This window comes from Eutrema salsugineum, unplaced genomic scaffold, assembly GCF_000478725.1.
Source record: "Eutrema salsugineum unplaced genomic scaffold, Eutsalg1_0 scaffold_14, whole genome shotgun sequence".
NCBI lineage: Eukaryota > Viridiplantae > Streptophyta > Magnoliopsida > Brassicales > Brassicaceae > Eutrema > Eutrema salsugineum.
In genome coordinates this window covers 4,294,644-4,310,186 of record NW_006256877.1, presented here as the reverse complement: position 1 = coordinate 4,310,186, position 15,543 = coordinate 4,294,644, and the positions used below count along the sequence as shown (strand labels likewise).

General features: G+C 40.1%; 2 protein-coding genes across 2 annotated transcripts; one reads left to right on the top strand and one right to left on the bottom strand.

The window, feature by feature from the left end:
- Positions 1-1,303: 1,303 nt before the first annotated feature.
- On the top strand, positions 1,304-3,973 carry LOC18022587 (phosphatidylinositol 3,4,5-trisphosphate 3-phosphatase and protein-tyrosine-phosphatase PTEN1). Its single transcript, XM_006405569.2, has 7 exons — positions 1,304-1,785; positions 1,869-2,045; positions 2,123-2,236; positions 2,315-2,503; positions 3,138-3,377; positions 3,457-3,558; positions 3,629-3,973. The coding sequence occupies exons 1-7, from the start codon at positions 1,504-1,506 to the stop codon at positions 3,767-3,769; spliced, it is 1,245 nt and encodes a 414-aa protein (XP_006405632.1). The 5' UTR covers positions 1,304-1,503; the 3' UTR covers positions 3,770-3,973.
- Positions 3,974-4,103: 130 nt separating this feature from the next.
- On the bottom strand, positions 4,104-6,429 carry LOC18022586 (probable mitochondrial saccharopine dehydrogenase-like oxidoreductase At5g39410). The gene is made up of 3 exons (XM_006405568.2): positions 6,012-6,429; positions 5,084-5,408; positions 4,104-4,951 (listed from the first exon to the last, which is right to left on the bottom strand). The coding sequence occupies exons 1-3, from the start codon at positions 6,356-6,358 to the stop codon at positions 4,262-4,264; spliced, it is 1,362 nt and encodes a 453-aa protein (XP_006405631.1). The 5' UTR covers positions 6,359-6,429; the 3' UTR covers positions 4,104-4,261.
- Positions 6,430-15,543: the final 9,114 nt, after the last annotated feature.

Here is a 15,543-nt window from a genome sequence, read left to right as displayed (position 1 = left end):
CATGAGAAAATGGTAATGATCCTCAAAGCATATTGATGTATGATCAAAGAAATTTCAGAGATATTGAATTTGATAATTTAAAACTGGTTCCAAGTCTTGCTTGAAATGTTTGAGGAAAATGTACAGTAAAATAGTTGTTAAAGCGATGAATATATTTTGACGGCGAAAAAATGTGTGTTTGATATGAAGAATGAGAAATACAAGAAGGCAAAGATGTTTGGAGGTAAACTAAGAAAACAAAAGAGAGAAGGAGAAATTGAAGGAGACAAAGCTCAACCTATCTATTGCGAAATTATATTTTATGAAGGAGAACATGTTGGAGATTTTCGAGAAAGAATGAAGGGAGATTTAAATTAGGTGTTTAGAGAGAGAGAGAAAAAGAAGAGAGAAAGTTAAATCTTCTGGGACATGCAATTGATTAATATTTTATCATCATTTATTTGTATATCTTATGTTTTTTTTTTATTTCTGTTTAACATGGTTAAACAAAAATGTTAAAACTTTCAAATACATGTTAAGTGTACATAAGAAAGAAAGAGAGAGAGAGCGCGCGAGAGAGAGAAAGTGAGATAGAGTGATTGATCGACATTCTATCACTATTATTTCATCACTTCTGTGTTTTTAATTTCGGTTTATTCTGATTATAAATGTAGTTTTTTACTTTATCAGTTTTATGTTGTTGTTTTTAAGGTAATGTTTCATAATATATGTTCGTTAATAAATTTAATCATTTAATTAATATGATCATTTTATGAAACATTTACGCCTCCGCAAGGTGCGGGCTAAACACCTAGTAACAATGTATTTGAAAATGTATATTTAGAAAATCATTATCAAAAAGTATATTTGAAAATGAAGTAAGAAAACAGTACATTTCAAAATAATGTTTTTGAACAATTCAACATTAGTACTATAAGATTTAAAAGACATTTAAAAATCATAACCAATAACAATAAATTTAGAGTTTTTTTAAAAAAAATTCAAGATTGAATAACATAGACGTTATCATTTAAAACAAATTTATACCTTATTGTTTCATTCAAGATTTGTATTGAAGACTAGATTCTGCATTCCCTGTGCATACTTATCAACATATATAGCCCACTCGAAATAATTCGCCAAAACTAACTGCTACAGGGAGAAAGAGAGAAATAAGAGGAGAGAGAGAGAGAGAGCCCTAAATTTAAAAGAAAAGCTTAGCTAAATTTCAGGAGCTCCAAAAATGGAATTGCGTCGTTGTTCATCATTTTCTTCTATGATCATTTTCTCCATTCAGGTGAAACAAAACCCATTTTCTCCCAAAAAGCTTAAACATTTTCTGTTTCGTTTTGCCTCAAGAACTCTTCTTCTTCTTCTTTCTCAGGTTCCCAATTCCCTAAATTTGGGAACCTGAAAATCGCTTCCTCAGCTTCATGATCAATTCTCTAGGTCAAAAAACCCTTAGAATCTTTTTTTCTTGCAACTCACGGCACATAACCTAATATATACGTCTATTCCGTCAGAATGGGTCTCAAGCTCTCAAGAGGGCCTGGAAAAGAGAAATCAACTCTGGAAATAACGAGGGGCCACATTCTGACTTACCTAACCACAAGCTCTTACCTACGTAGCTTGGTGTCCAAGAAACGAAGACGGCTAATCATTGGTGGATATGATCTCGACATGTCTTACATCTCAGACAGATTGTTGGCTATGTCGTTTCCCGCTGAACGGATGAGAGCTGTTTATAGAAACCCTCTTTGGCAAGTCAAGTCCGTGCTCGATATGCGACATCCTGATCACTACAAGGTCAAGAAGAGATGCAATTGATCAAATCAAAACATTTAAACCAATCCATTTTCTAAATACATTTCTTGCAAACTTTTGTTTAGGTCTATAATCTATGCATAGAGGAATCTTATGATCCAGACAACTTTTATGGCCGCGTGGAGAGATTTCCATTTGATGACAACCATGTCCCATCTCTTAAAATGATCCAACTTTTCTGCCAAAGTGTTCACTCTTGGCTCTCGTTAGATCCCAAGAACATCGCGGTTGTTCATTGCATGGTATATAACGACAAAACCGAAACCAAGTTTCTTCCACAGTTTTGGTTTCATTAGATTCTAATGTACGTATGTTGCAGGCAGGAAAAGGTAGAACAGGGTTAATGGTATCGGCGTACCTTGTTTATGGAGGAATGTCAGCTGAAGAAGCTCTTGAGATGTATGCAAGCAGAAGAACCACAAACAATAATGGAGTAAGTCCTCACTTTAGTTACGAATAGGCAAAAAAACCAACCCTACGTTAAATCGCTCTTTGATTCATACCTTGACAGGTCTCAATACCAAGCCAACGTCGTTATGTGAAATATTGGTCAAATTTACTCTCTTTTCGTAAAGGAATCGGAAACGGACCTCCAGAGGTTAGATTACCTCAAGAACATAGCAGAGAGTTGCTGAGAATTAGACTTTACGACACAGCCAACGTTGATTCCGTCTTCTTTGTGGTCTCAGAACTTCAGGAGGTAATGATATAATACGCGTTGTTGCATCGCAGACTCTGTTTCTGCTTGATTCATTCACTTGGATGCATCGCAGACTCTGTTTCTGCTTGTTATATAGACTCTGATGCATTGGAAACTCTGTTTCTGATTGACATATACATTTTGATGCCTCGCAAACTCTGTTTCCTCTTGTTATATGGATTCTGATGCATTGTAGACTTTGTTTCTGCTTGACATTAAATTTTGATGCATTGTAGACTCTGTTTCTGCTTGACATATACATTTTGATGCATCTGTGGACTCTGTTTCTGCTTGACATATACAATTTGATGTATTGTAGACTGTTTCTGCTTGACATATACATTTTGATGCAACTTTGGACTCTGTTTCTGCTTGATATATACATTTTGATGCAGTGTAGACTCTGTTTCTGCTTGACAGATACATTTTGATGCATTGTAGACTCTGTTTCTGCTTGATATACACATTTTGATGCATTGTAGACTCTGTTTCTGCTTGATATTATGTATTGGATAAATAAACTGGAACTCTCTAGACCTTAGTAAGGTGCATTCACTTTGATGCATTGTAGACTCGGTTTCGGCTTAGTATTATATATGGTTTGATGCAAGGAAGACTCTGTTTGTGATGTTAGGTTCCGAATGAGATCTATCGACCATCTGTAGAACTTGCAAGAGGTTGCTGTAGACAGTTCAGGAGAGGGTATTGTAGAAGCTCGAGTCCACGGTATTATATATCACATGTGAATGATTCAGAAGAAGATGAGGTGCTAACAGATGGAGAAGAGCCGCGCTTTGTTGTTCAAATGGATACAGAGAGTTCCATTATCGACGAGAAAACATGTCTTGATTTCTACTTTGACAAACCTGTGAAAGTAAGTCACAAAAAACAAAATGTTTCAGACAATGTTAGATAAGATTGTCTGATTAAAAAAGCATGTGATTCTTTGAAAGGTGAGTGGAGACATACGCATCACATTCTACCAGAAAATGATTGGAAGCCGTCTCTTTTATACTTGCTTCAACACAGCTTTTATAACCAACGGCTTGCTTCAGGTAAAAATTTCTCTAAGCTGCTATATATTCTCCTTGACATGCTTATCAATAGCCATTTTTGCTCCTGCAGTTTTCCATAAGGGAGCTGGATAAAGTTGGTGGTAATGGAAGATCAATATCTGGTCCTGATTTTAGCTTGGAGCTGCTTTTTGGTCCAGCTATTACCAAATCCGGAAAGCTTGTTTCCCGCAGTGACCTTTCAATCTCTTGAAGCCTCCGTCTCAGCTCTTTTAAAATCGAATCGTTAAAGCTCATATCATATGATTATGAGTCTTTTAACAGTTCTGTTTCAGAAGAGCAGCCACCAGAAGGGTTCTGAATAGCTCAAGCTGATCCTGCAAACACTTTAGTGGCTGATTCCATATACAAATGCAGAGGCACATGAGAAATCTTAGCAGCAAACGAATGCTTTCTCAACAATGTTTTTTTTGAAGCAGGGACTGCAATTTTGGTAAATGGTAGACGTAATGTGATCTTTGGGGTTCTCTCGCCATCCATTTTTTCACTAGGATGGTCTATTTCCAGTTTAAGTTTACATCTCTGTATCAAAAGTCAAGGAAACGGTTTTATTACTATCGGAAAAAAAAAAAAAAAACTTAACATTAAGCTTTCATCGTGTCTGTGTGAAGCTCAAACACAAGCAACTTATATGGAGAAACATAACTTAAAAACAGAAAAGAAAAGCATGAGAAGAGATGTCTTTTTAGCCTTGTGTCTTGATCTTTGAAATCACCTCAAAGGATATGCCATTGTCTTCAAGTCGCTGCTGAATATCGGTTGAACCAAACACAATACCAGGTGTGTAGACTCCTCCTTTAACTAGGCTCTCGCGCTGGCCCAAGACTATCAAACCGCATTGAACAAGTGTTATCGGTGTGGTTATATAACCAATCTCAGGTCCTGAAATTCTAGTAATAATCTCCATGTCAGGCTTGGTCTTTCCTTCTGAAACGAGACTCTCTTCGCTGTAGCCACGGCCTATGAACCACATCTTAAACGTAGCGCTTTCTATCTCTTCCTCACTTGGACCCTTCTTCTGGAACCAACCAAGGCTAAAAACCGAAGGGAATTTCAAAAGAAGCCACCTTCCAAAGGAGAACTTGGAAAGTAGACCAAGGGACACACCGAGAGTAACATATCGGAATATCCCAAAGAGAGATTTGGATGTTATCTTTACACCGAAATGAGCTGGCTTGATCGTTGACCAGAATAATTCTCTCTTTTGTATCTGTTCAGGGCTCTCGTTAAGACCAGGAAGCCCATGTGGTTTCTCTGTTAGAGTTGTGAGAGTTCTACGAACAACTACTGCATCAGCAGAAGGTAGCTTTAAAGCCCAAAGACCAATCTTCTTCTGGTTTTCTAGTGTTGGTCCTTTAGCTGGTGGACCTCGAATCTGCAAATACATTTCAAAAGTTCAATATTAGCCAAAGCCTAATTACCAAGAATGTACAAATGGAAACTTTACTAGATGCTAAGTGGATAATATCTCAAACTCAATGTCACATTATGTTATATGCATACTTACCGATGGCCTTGGCTTTCTTGGTCTTGAGCGTCTCAGTTCTTTGAGCTTTTCTGCATTGGCTACACCTAAAACCGCAGACTCGTAAGTCCCGAAGTTTCCGGCGATTTTTTTGTTAGACTCCAAGCTGAGGTATGCTTCGATCTGGTTAGGAACCAATGGAGGCACCCATTGTTTGGAGTTGAAGAGAAGTCCCAACTCAGCAGGTATTGAATCGAAACCACAAGCTGATACGATTAAAGAGCCGGTCTCTTCTGCTCTTTCGTGGTAGTTAGCTTCCATTCTCTCCATGAACTCAGGTTCACCACTTATATCCAAATAATCGCACCTATAAGAAACCACGTAGCAAGCAAACCAAAACATAACAAGATTACACTTTTTTCATCAATGCTACAACTTTAATCATTCCTTAAGTTTTATCTCTTAAACAAGTGAAGATAATCACTCTATAAAAATAATATCGCAAACGTAACTTAACAGGATTAGACTGATTTCATTAAGCATTAAATGGATTTTCGAACGTCTTCAAGCTTCAACTTTAATCATTCCATAAATTTGATAACAAAAGGCATTCTTCAGTATTTCTCTTACGTCTTAACGAATCATTTCATTTGCTCCTATAGAAAATGGAGCTTAACAGGATTACTCTGTCTTCATCAAGTTCTAACTTCTTCAAGCTACAAGCTAAATCTTTTCTTTAAAGTTGATAATAGGAAAGCTTTTTCTTGAGTATTTTCTCCTGAAGAAGTGAACATAATCTTATCATTTGTCAAGGACTCGAGATAACAAAACCTAAAAATTTGATCTTAGTTACCACAAATTTCGACAATCATTTCAAACTAATTTTGCATCAACCCATAAACACAAAGTTCCAATTTTTTAGTTCACACTGTAACACAACAGCTAAAACAGAGTAAGAAGACAATTTTACCCTGAATCGGCACAAGCGGCGACGACGGGATCGCCATGGATACGAAACGGTCCAACACAGTTGAGGATGAGTTTGGTCTGACTACAGAGACGGCGAAGTGAATCCGGGTCGGATGTATCAGCAGTGAGGATAGCGACAGAGGAAGGAGGCGGGTTCGGGCGGGCGGCCCATTCGAGAGATTGGGTTAACCGGGTCGGGTTACGACCCGCTAAAGCTAGTGACTTTAACGGAGAAGACGGAGTTTGGAGGAACTTGAGAGCTTCTCTAACGACGTATTTGCCGGTGAATCCAGATGCTCCGAGTATGACGATATCGTAAACCTGGCCGGGTTGTTGGGTTGGGTTCATCTTGTGATCGGATTCGGAGACGGAGATACTTTTGGCTTGGAGAGAGATATTTCTGCGAGATAGTTTTTATGGAGATTTGTGTCCACCGACAACGACAACCAGTAGGAAGATATTACTATAACTACGCGTTGTTTCACATTTAGCACACGAAAGATAAACGTCATGCAGTGCGACTGTTGGACAAAAGATTTTGTCGTTTGTGGCGATGAAATGGTTGAGACTTCATCAAATTTTGCCACGTATGTCATGGCATGGAAGGTTAGTGACGATCCTTGACAAGTCTACCTATAAAATATTCGTTTACCACGATTTTGTCACGTATTTCGATTTCCAAGTACGTGACAAATTTGTCGTAACATTGCATGCTATAAATTGTTTTCTCGCAAATTTGTGGATTTCGTGACAATGACAAATTTCTCTATCATTTTTTCTGTACTCTCCGAAGTTATCCAAAAAAAATGTTAGAAAAATTGTTATAGCATGTTTAATGGGAGAGACCTTCATGGATCTCTTATCATTCTTTTATTATTAAGTTGGGTTTAAAGATCTATGTTAAAAACTCTCATTTTAAGGTGTTCAATGGTAGAAATTTAGTTGTGTTCTTAAAAACAAAAAAATACAGCGCACGAAGAGAAGAAAAGGAAAAAAAAAAATACAAAGCTTTGTCTTCTAATTTTTTTGTCCATTCACACGGCACCACATGTAATAAGAAATGTTTCTTATATTTGATTAAGAGATGTCTCTGACAAATTTATTCCTTTTTAATTTAATTAAATTCATTAAAAATTAAAAAACGCCTAAAAAAATGCCGTTGCACATGCTCTTAAAGCTGTAAGACTATACCACAGATTTTTAAAGAAAATACACGAATCTTGTAAACTACTATTTGCTCTTTATTTGCAAAGGATATCAGCAAATAGAAGGGCATGGACGGGAACTTTCAGCCCAAATTTGTCACCAAAGACACTTGGCAACAAATTCGAACAGTCAAACAGAGGGTGGAATGGTACAGAGGTGTTTGGTTCTCACAAGCTACACCAAAACACTCTTTTATGGTCTGGCTAACTGTTCAGGACAGATTAGCAACTGGAGAGAGAATGCAGAAATGGAACTTGAACGTGGATACCACCTGCGTATACTGCAAGAATGCTTTGGAGACTAGAGACCATTTGTTTTTCACTTGTTCTGAAACGAAACAGGTGTGGGAGCTGCTGGTAAGGCGACTGCTTGGGCCTCAGTATATGCACAGTTGGGGGCAATTGGTGACTCTGCTTGCTCATCTTCCCAAAACCACAACAGCTTTCTTGGTAAAATACACTTTCCATATCGCGGTTTATTCACTCTGGAGGGAGCGTAATGACAGACGACATGGCGAAAAACCCTCTACGGTTGTACGACTAGTTAAGATGATGGATAAGCAAATCCGGAATCAGCTTAGCTCCATTCGAAATTGTGGAACCATGAAGTACGCGGACGGGCTGGAGATTTGGTTTTCAACGAGATAAATTTAGAAGCTTAACAATCTTTTGATTCAAAAATGTTCTAAAAAACGCTTGTAAAACGTATGTTTTTTCTTTTGAATATAATTTAACATTAGATTCAAAAAAAAAAAGAAATCACATAGACAATCTTTGCAGATCTGTCTAATCAGTTTTACACGATCTTACCATGCAATTCAACACTGACCAATTCCTAATCTATCCAAGCTAACACAACAACTTGTGCAATTAGAATACAATCGCTCACCAAGAACCCTAAACTCTTTCTTAGATTTCTTGTGATAACTCTCTCTTCTTTTGCTCAGAACGGCCAAATCTTCTAAGCTTTCATCATCCGGAATATATACCACATCTCCACGTGAGCATGTGTATATTTTCTTTTCCTTTCTTGTTGAGATTCTGATCTACTTTTCTTATTTCATAAAATCTTCCCGCTTGCCTTGCACTTGTGGTGCCATGTCAGCTTTCTCCTTTGAATCCTACACGTCACTTGCAGACTCCTCAAGCTTCCCGCTCTTCTATGTGTCACACACATTGCCTTGGTGAGTCCCGAACTCTTACATTCTCCCCCATTTTTTCTGAATATGATGCTCCAAGTTACCTGAAACAATTGACACACACCAGCACCCAAATACGCATACGGCAGATATCAACATATAAATGAATATCACTGGTGAATGCTTAGGATTAATGATTAACCAAAACACAGTAACACATTGTTCGAGAAGCCATAAAAGCTGACACAAAAACTGACACAACCAGTCTTAACGACACATAGTCTAACATACGGGAATCCTAAACACACTCAGAAAGGCACTCGTAACACATCTAGTTTCCTGTCCATTCGTTCTCATCCTCAAGATCTTCTCCTTGTTCCTCCTCAGCTGATCCATCATCAACCTGCTCCCCCTCAACTGATCCACCTCGATCCTCGTTTGTTGGTTTCCTCAGCTCAGCATATTCTCCCCTTGCTTGAGCACATATTCAGATAAAACAAATCGCATAATCATGAGGAATCCAGATAGAGAGATTTACCTTGAACATGAAGTTGAACCCGTTTGAGCCACGTAGCTAGTTGTTCCAGATCAGCAGCCAGTGACGGAGCCGTTTGAGGTTTATCGTCACTAGAGCCTTTCCCTGCTTTCGGATCCAGGGTGATCTTGAGAGGAAAGCCTTCCAGGGGCCGATCACCGCGATGTCCTGGCACTGTACGCTGAAATCAAAGCAGCTGGAAAATAAGATTGGGAAACATCAACTTGTTGTTGACCATCTCGGAAGTACGAGCCGCTACCAGAATTTGGTCATACACCAGCTTGCCGAAATTGATTTGTTGCCCTGAACAATGTAGGCAATGAGTCGGACTCGTTCTTTAACCATGGTGGTGTTGTTTGTAGTCAATGTAGGCATCCAGTTACAGCAGCATAGTTTGTAGATGACACCAAAGAGTGGAATGAGATACCGAGAACGGAAATCCTTACAACGATTCTTCCGACCACCAGACACCGTAAGGCAGAGAGTCATCGACCAGGAACATCTTATTGATTATCTCTTGTGTGAACTCGAACATCTAGTCACGAATGTAAATGAAATTTGTGCCATTGTGATACTCCAGATCCCCCACATTCGCATAAAACTCATGCACAACCGTCGGACGATACGATTCCACATCAATGACAGTATAAATCAAACCCGCAGCATCCAGGTATCTTCCAAGCTCCGACCAACTTTGGATCATCCAGGGGAAGGAACTTCTGATTATGAAAAGAGCGAAGTCGGAAAGAGACAAACCTGTCCTGAGCAGCGAGGGAGGCACAGTTGTTGTGAGGCCAACGAATCGGGCGAGTGAGCTCGGGATGCATGCGGTCGCGCTCCACCTGCTCGCGCCGATTGGCTGCATACCGCGACTCAAGATCCAGATAGAGAGGATGGCCAGGTTTCTGCGGATAAACAAAGTCGTCAAGATCATCTGCGGAATCTTCGTCCATTGCATCATCAGATGACTGAGCGAAGGGGTTTGAGAGCTCTTCTGTCGCATGGACGACCCTTCAAATAGGTGCTGAAACTCGTCAGCCCCGGTGGAGCCATCACTCTCATCCTTTTCAGCACTCAGAATCTCAATGGGTTCTTTTCCGGGGCGCTGAAGAGTTTTCCGCTTTGCACGGAGACGTAGAAGTGCAGCGTTTATAGTTTCTTCATCAGCAGGATCACGGCGGTGTGAAGTTTCAATGGCGGAGGCGAGCATTTTTGCAGTGGCGGAGCGAGTGTTTCGCGGCATCGTGAGGTGCAGAGAATTCTGGAGAGGCTGTGGCACACAATTAGGGTTCATGGCACAGGAAACGTCAGCAAGCACCTTTTAAAGGGTCGCGGAAAATAACCCTAGAATTGCTTCAGCCTAATATCAGAATACAAATTGGCCAACAGCCAAAAAGATAAAGAAAGAACAGGCCCAATCATCACAACCATGAGACATAGACAATCAATTTAGTTTTCACAGGCACAAAAACTTCCAATCTTGTACAAGGAAAGGACAAGATGACCCCATGCTGTGAAGAACTACATCTCATCCAAGTATCAAGGCAGAAATTACCAGCCAGATGATGAACCAGCCCTCGAGGTAGAACGGACAGAGCAACGTGAGACACTGAAGAGTGTGAAACACTTAGAAACGAGACATGATGCAGAAAAGCAAAAAACTTGATTCTCCAGGCTGATATGTGCGGCATACCCTTAGCCACGAAGCTTTCACACACCTCATCATTATACCAGTTGCAATTCCTCGCCTCATTTCTCCACATCTAGAGAGAACAAGTTTGATCGAAAAATCCATGAGAACCGTTCAAGATGTGCTCTTCATCCATCAAAAGCGAATGGTCCCACATTCAGTGATCCACAGAGAGTCAACCAGATCAGACCAGACCATCCACACAGAGAAACACAGTGCTGCATTTCTTCAGCTGATGAGCATTCACATTTAGTCAATGGTTGTTATGCCCGACTGTTTCTCTTGAGGACTTTTGAGATTTTTTCACGAAAACGTTTTCAATGTTTTTGTTTTGAAAATTATGAAGGATCATTGGTGGTTGATTCTCTGTGGTTACTACTGTCACACATTTGTGCAGCTTTCTCAGCCAAGTAGCTTTCACACACGACCAAACGTGATGCCAAATACAGTAATGTGGTTTACAACCATTCTCACCTTTACTTGTGAATTTATGGACTCTTCCCCAATCAAGTCAGTGATCAGTGTCTAAAGTAAAGTGTGGTGACACCCTATCCTAACCTGAATGACTATCAATTGGAACATGTCTCCTCCGATGCCGATACTCCGAGACTCAGATTGCCACCAGATCAAGGATTCGCCTAGAGAAGAAAAAAAAACTGTACAAGATTAAGCATAGATTAATTACATCATTTTCACACAGTCTCCTCAGTTCCACGTTGGCTCAGTACTCGCATATTCCTAAGGCTTACTGCATGTGGAAGAAACTGTTTAAATCCAAGAGCTTGGTAAATATATCTGTCAACTGATACTCAGATGCAACATGTTCAACAACAACTTGTTTGTCCTTAACCAGACTTCGAACAAAATGGTGTCTGGTATCAATATGTTTAGTATGTGAATACTGGACAGGGTTTTTTGTGAGATCAATAACGCTCTTATTGTCACACTTAATAAGAAAAGACTCAGAAGTGATATCGTAATCTGCAAGCATTTGTCTCATCCAGAGTAGCTGTGTGCAGCAACTGCCTAGTGCCACATACTCGGCCTATGCTGTTGATAGAGACACACAGTTCTGCTTCTTGCTGTGCCATGACACCATGTTTTTTCCAAGGAAAAAACATCCACCTGACGTGTTCTTTCTATCGTCGAGACAACCTGTCCAATCTGCATCACAATAGCCATCAAGATTAACATTAGTCTCCTTAGTGTAATAGATGCCATAATCCAATATTCCTTTGACGTATTTTATCACACGTTTCACAGCATTTAAGTGTGACACATGAGGCGAGACCTGATATCGAGCACACAGAGCGACACTGAAACAGATGTCAGGTCGGCTTGCCGTGAGATACAATAGACGGCTTATCATGGCTCGATAAATCTTCTCATCCACACATTGGTCTTCTTCATCCTTAGAGAGTTTGCTGGTAGTGCTCATAGGGGTTTTTGTCGGTTTACTAGTCTGCATCTCAAATCGTTTAACCAGATTCTTGGAGTAGGTACTTTGGGAGACAAAGATACCATCTGACGTTTGTCTCACTTGTAACCCAAGAAAGTAGCTCAACTATCCAACCATGCTCATCTGGAATTCTTTTATCATGGTCACCACAAACTAATCAACGAGACTCTGCTATGTGGCACCGAATATTATATCATCGACATAGACCTGAACAATCAGAGTATCTTGTTTCAGTGTCTGGATGAACAAGGTTTTATCTATGCTGCCTCTTTGAAAACCTGCAGTCATCAGAAACTGAGCTAACCGCTCATACCATGCCCTGGGAGCTTGTTTCAATCCATAGAGTACTCGTTTCAGCATGTACACATGGTGAGGAAAGTCAGGATCCTCAAAACCTTTTGGCTGAGAAACATACACCTCTATCTGAAGCATGCCGTTCAGGAAGGCACTTTTCACATCCATTTGGTACAAGGTGATATTCAGTTTGCATGCAATTCCAAACAAAAATCTGATCGATTCCAGGCAAGCTACTGGGGTGAAGGTCTCATCAAAATATATTCCTCTGATCTGACAGTACCCCTGAGCCACAAGAGGAGCCTTGTTTCTGATGACATTTTTATCCTCATCAGTCTTGTTTTTAAATTTTCACTTGGTTTCAACAATGTTGACATTTTGTGGAGAAGACACCAAATCCCACACATCCAGTCGTACGAATTGTTCAAACTCTTCATGACAAGCAGATACCCAGAACTTATCCTCCAAGGCTTGCTGCACTGTGCTTGGTTCAGTAAAAGAAATGAAGCAAGCGAGTTTGACCATAGCTTTGAAGTCGATCTTCTTGTTTTGAGTCCTTCGTTCATCAAAGACATCTCCAATAACATCATCAGCTGAATGATTCTTGTGAACTTTTCCATGAGTGACAACACTCGGAGGAATTTTTAAGATCATTCCCATTCTCACACTCGTCCTCATCTTGAGTCTCAGCTTGTGGCACACAACTGTCAGTGTTCCTTACTTCTTCAGAGATGACTTCTTCTAGAACGCAGGTATTCTGATCATCAAATACCATGTTAATGTATTCTCCCACCATATTTGTTCGATGATTATACACTCTGAATGCTCTGCTGTTTGGAGAGTAACCTAAGAATATCCCAGTATCACTCCTCGAGTCGAACTTTCCAAGATTGTCTTTATCATTCAGAATATAGCAGACACAGCCGAAGACATAGAAGTAACTCAGGTTTGGTGTTTTACCAGTCCAGATTTTATAGGGTGTGGTCTTGGTACCAGGCTTGACATACACCCGGTTGATTATGTAGCACGCAGTGTTTATGGCTTCAGCCCAAAATCTGGATGACACATTATTCCCATGGAGCATTGCTCTGGCCATTATGCTTGGAGGGTTCTGTTCTTCCTCTCAACCACACCATTCTATTGAGGGGTTCGAGGTGCTGAGTACTGATGTATGATATCCTGACTTTGACAGAAATTTTTGAATTCATCATTTTGAAATTCACTGCCATGATCGCTTCGAATCTGAATTATGTTACCCTTCTTGGTCTTTAACTGCAGAGCAAGTATCTTGAAGCTTTCTGTAGCATCTGATTTCTCCCTCAGAAACCTCACCCATGTATATCTAGAGAAGTCATCTACCAGCACAATGATATACTTCTTGCCATTGGTACTCTCCGTCTGGATCGGTCCCATGAGATCCATATGCAACAACTCAAGAATTCTGGAAGACCGTATCTCACTTAGTGGTTTGTGCTGCACTTCTACTTGTTTTCCCTTTTGACAAGCTCCACATACAGTTTCAGACGATGCATCCAAGCTGGGTATCCCTCTGATAACCTCTGCTCTAACAAGTTTGCTAAGACATTTTACGTTCATATGCCCAAGGCGTTTGTGCCACAAATCCAACTGAGATTCCCGAACCGACAGACATTTATCTGAGATACTCCACATGTAGCAATTGTTACCAGACATTATCCCATACAGGACTATGTTCTCATTTTCATCCACAGCCTAACAATCAGTACGTGTGAAAATTACCTTCAGACCATCATCACACAACTGACTCACACTGATCAGATTTGCCTTCAGTCCATGTACATAGTACACGTTCAACAGCTGTGGTTGCTCTTCTCCAGTCAAACTGCCAACACCAAGGATTTTCCCTTGTCCTCTGTCACTAAATGTAACTTGGCCACCTTTAACTTTCTGAACCTTATCGAAACACTCATGGTTTCTAGTCATATGTCTGGAACAACCACTATCAAAGTACAAGGCGGTTTCTGTTTCTCCATTTGTTGAGGTATAAGTAACATGCCTTACAACTTCCGGTTCAATGATCTTAACTCTGGCAAAGTTACACACGATATCCTCGACTGGTGCATTCCTCTGTGAATTATCACTTTTCTCTGGACTTCCATAGAGAACTCGTTTCTCTATCCACACCATTCCAAAGTGTCTTGGTTCAGGATAGCACAGACGCCGAATCCAGGCATTTTTATGATCTTTTTGAGTTTGTAACAGTTTCTTTTCAAGTGACCAGCCTTGTTACAAAAGAAGCAGGTTCTTTTTCTCTTCCCTCTTCTGACACTCTTGAAGTTCTTTTCGGATGCAACTGGTTTTTGTCTCATCTGATTTTCACTGATGAACTCCTTAGATAGTTTTACTGAAAGATGTCCTCCCAAATACAAACCCTGGTAACATACCAGCTTGAAGAGTGAGTCGTTCAATTTGAAATTCACCGGTACCCTATACCACAATTATTCTTCAGTGGTTGACCTACTGACAGAATTTGATCTAGATTTTCTGCTCCAGTATTAAGCATTCTGATTTTCTTATGATTATCTACGAGTTGACTTTGTAGATCCCTGGCCTTCTCCTTTTCGAGGTGACACACTTCTCTTAAGTTATCGAGCTTGTCTTCAAGATTCTTTCTGCTCTCCTGCTCTTTGGCTAAATCGCTTTTTAGGTTCACATCCTCTACACGGGCTTCACCAGAGGTCTTCTCAGAGTCATCCACTGACGTTGTGGTTCGTTCCATTTCCAGAATGTTCATCTGAGTCTTTCACCAATTGCAGATTCTCTGTGCTCATCTTTACCCAGCTGTCATACAGTTTCCTGTACTCTGCCTTGGGGTCTATCTCTTCATCATCTGACTCTGATTCAGAAACAACATGTGTCAGTTCACCTTTGCCTTCATCATCAGCGGTGAAAGCCACAAAGTTCAGCATGAGATTTTCAGTTTCTGGTTCTTCCTCTTCATCAGTGTCTGAGTCTTCGAAGACAATCATGGATTTGTCCTTGCTCTTCAGGTTATTTGGACATTCAACTCTTGTATGACCGAACCCTTTACATTCAACATATTTAATCTCTTTTCTCTTAGTCAGCGGACAATCATTTTTGAAATGACCAAATCCCTCACACTCATGACATTGCAAATCTCTTTTTCTTCCAGATCGATCACCTTCAGATCTCCTGTAGTTTCCTCGATCAG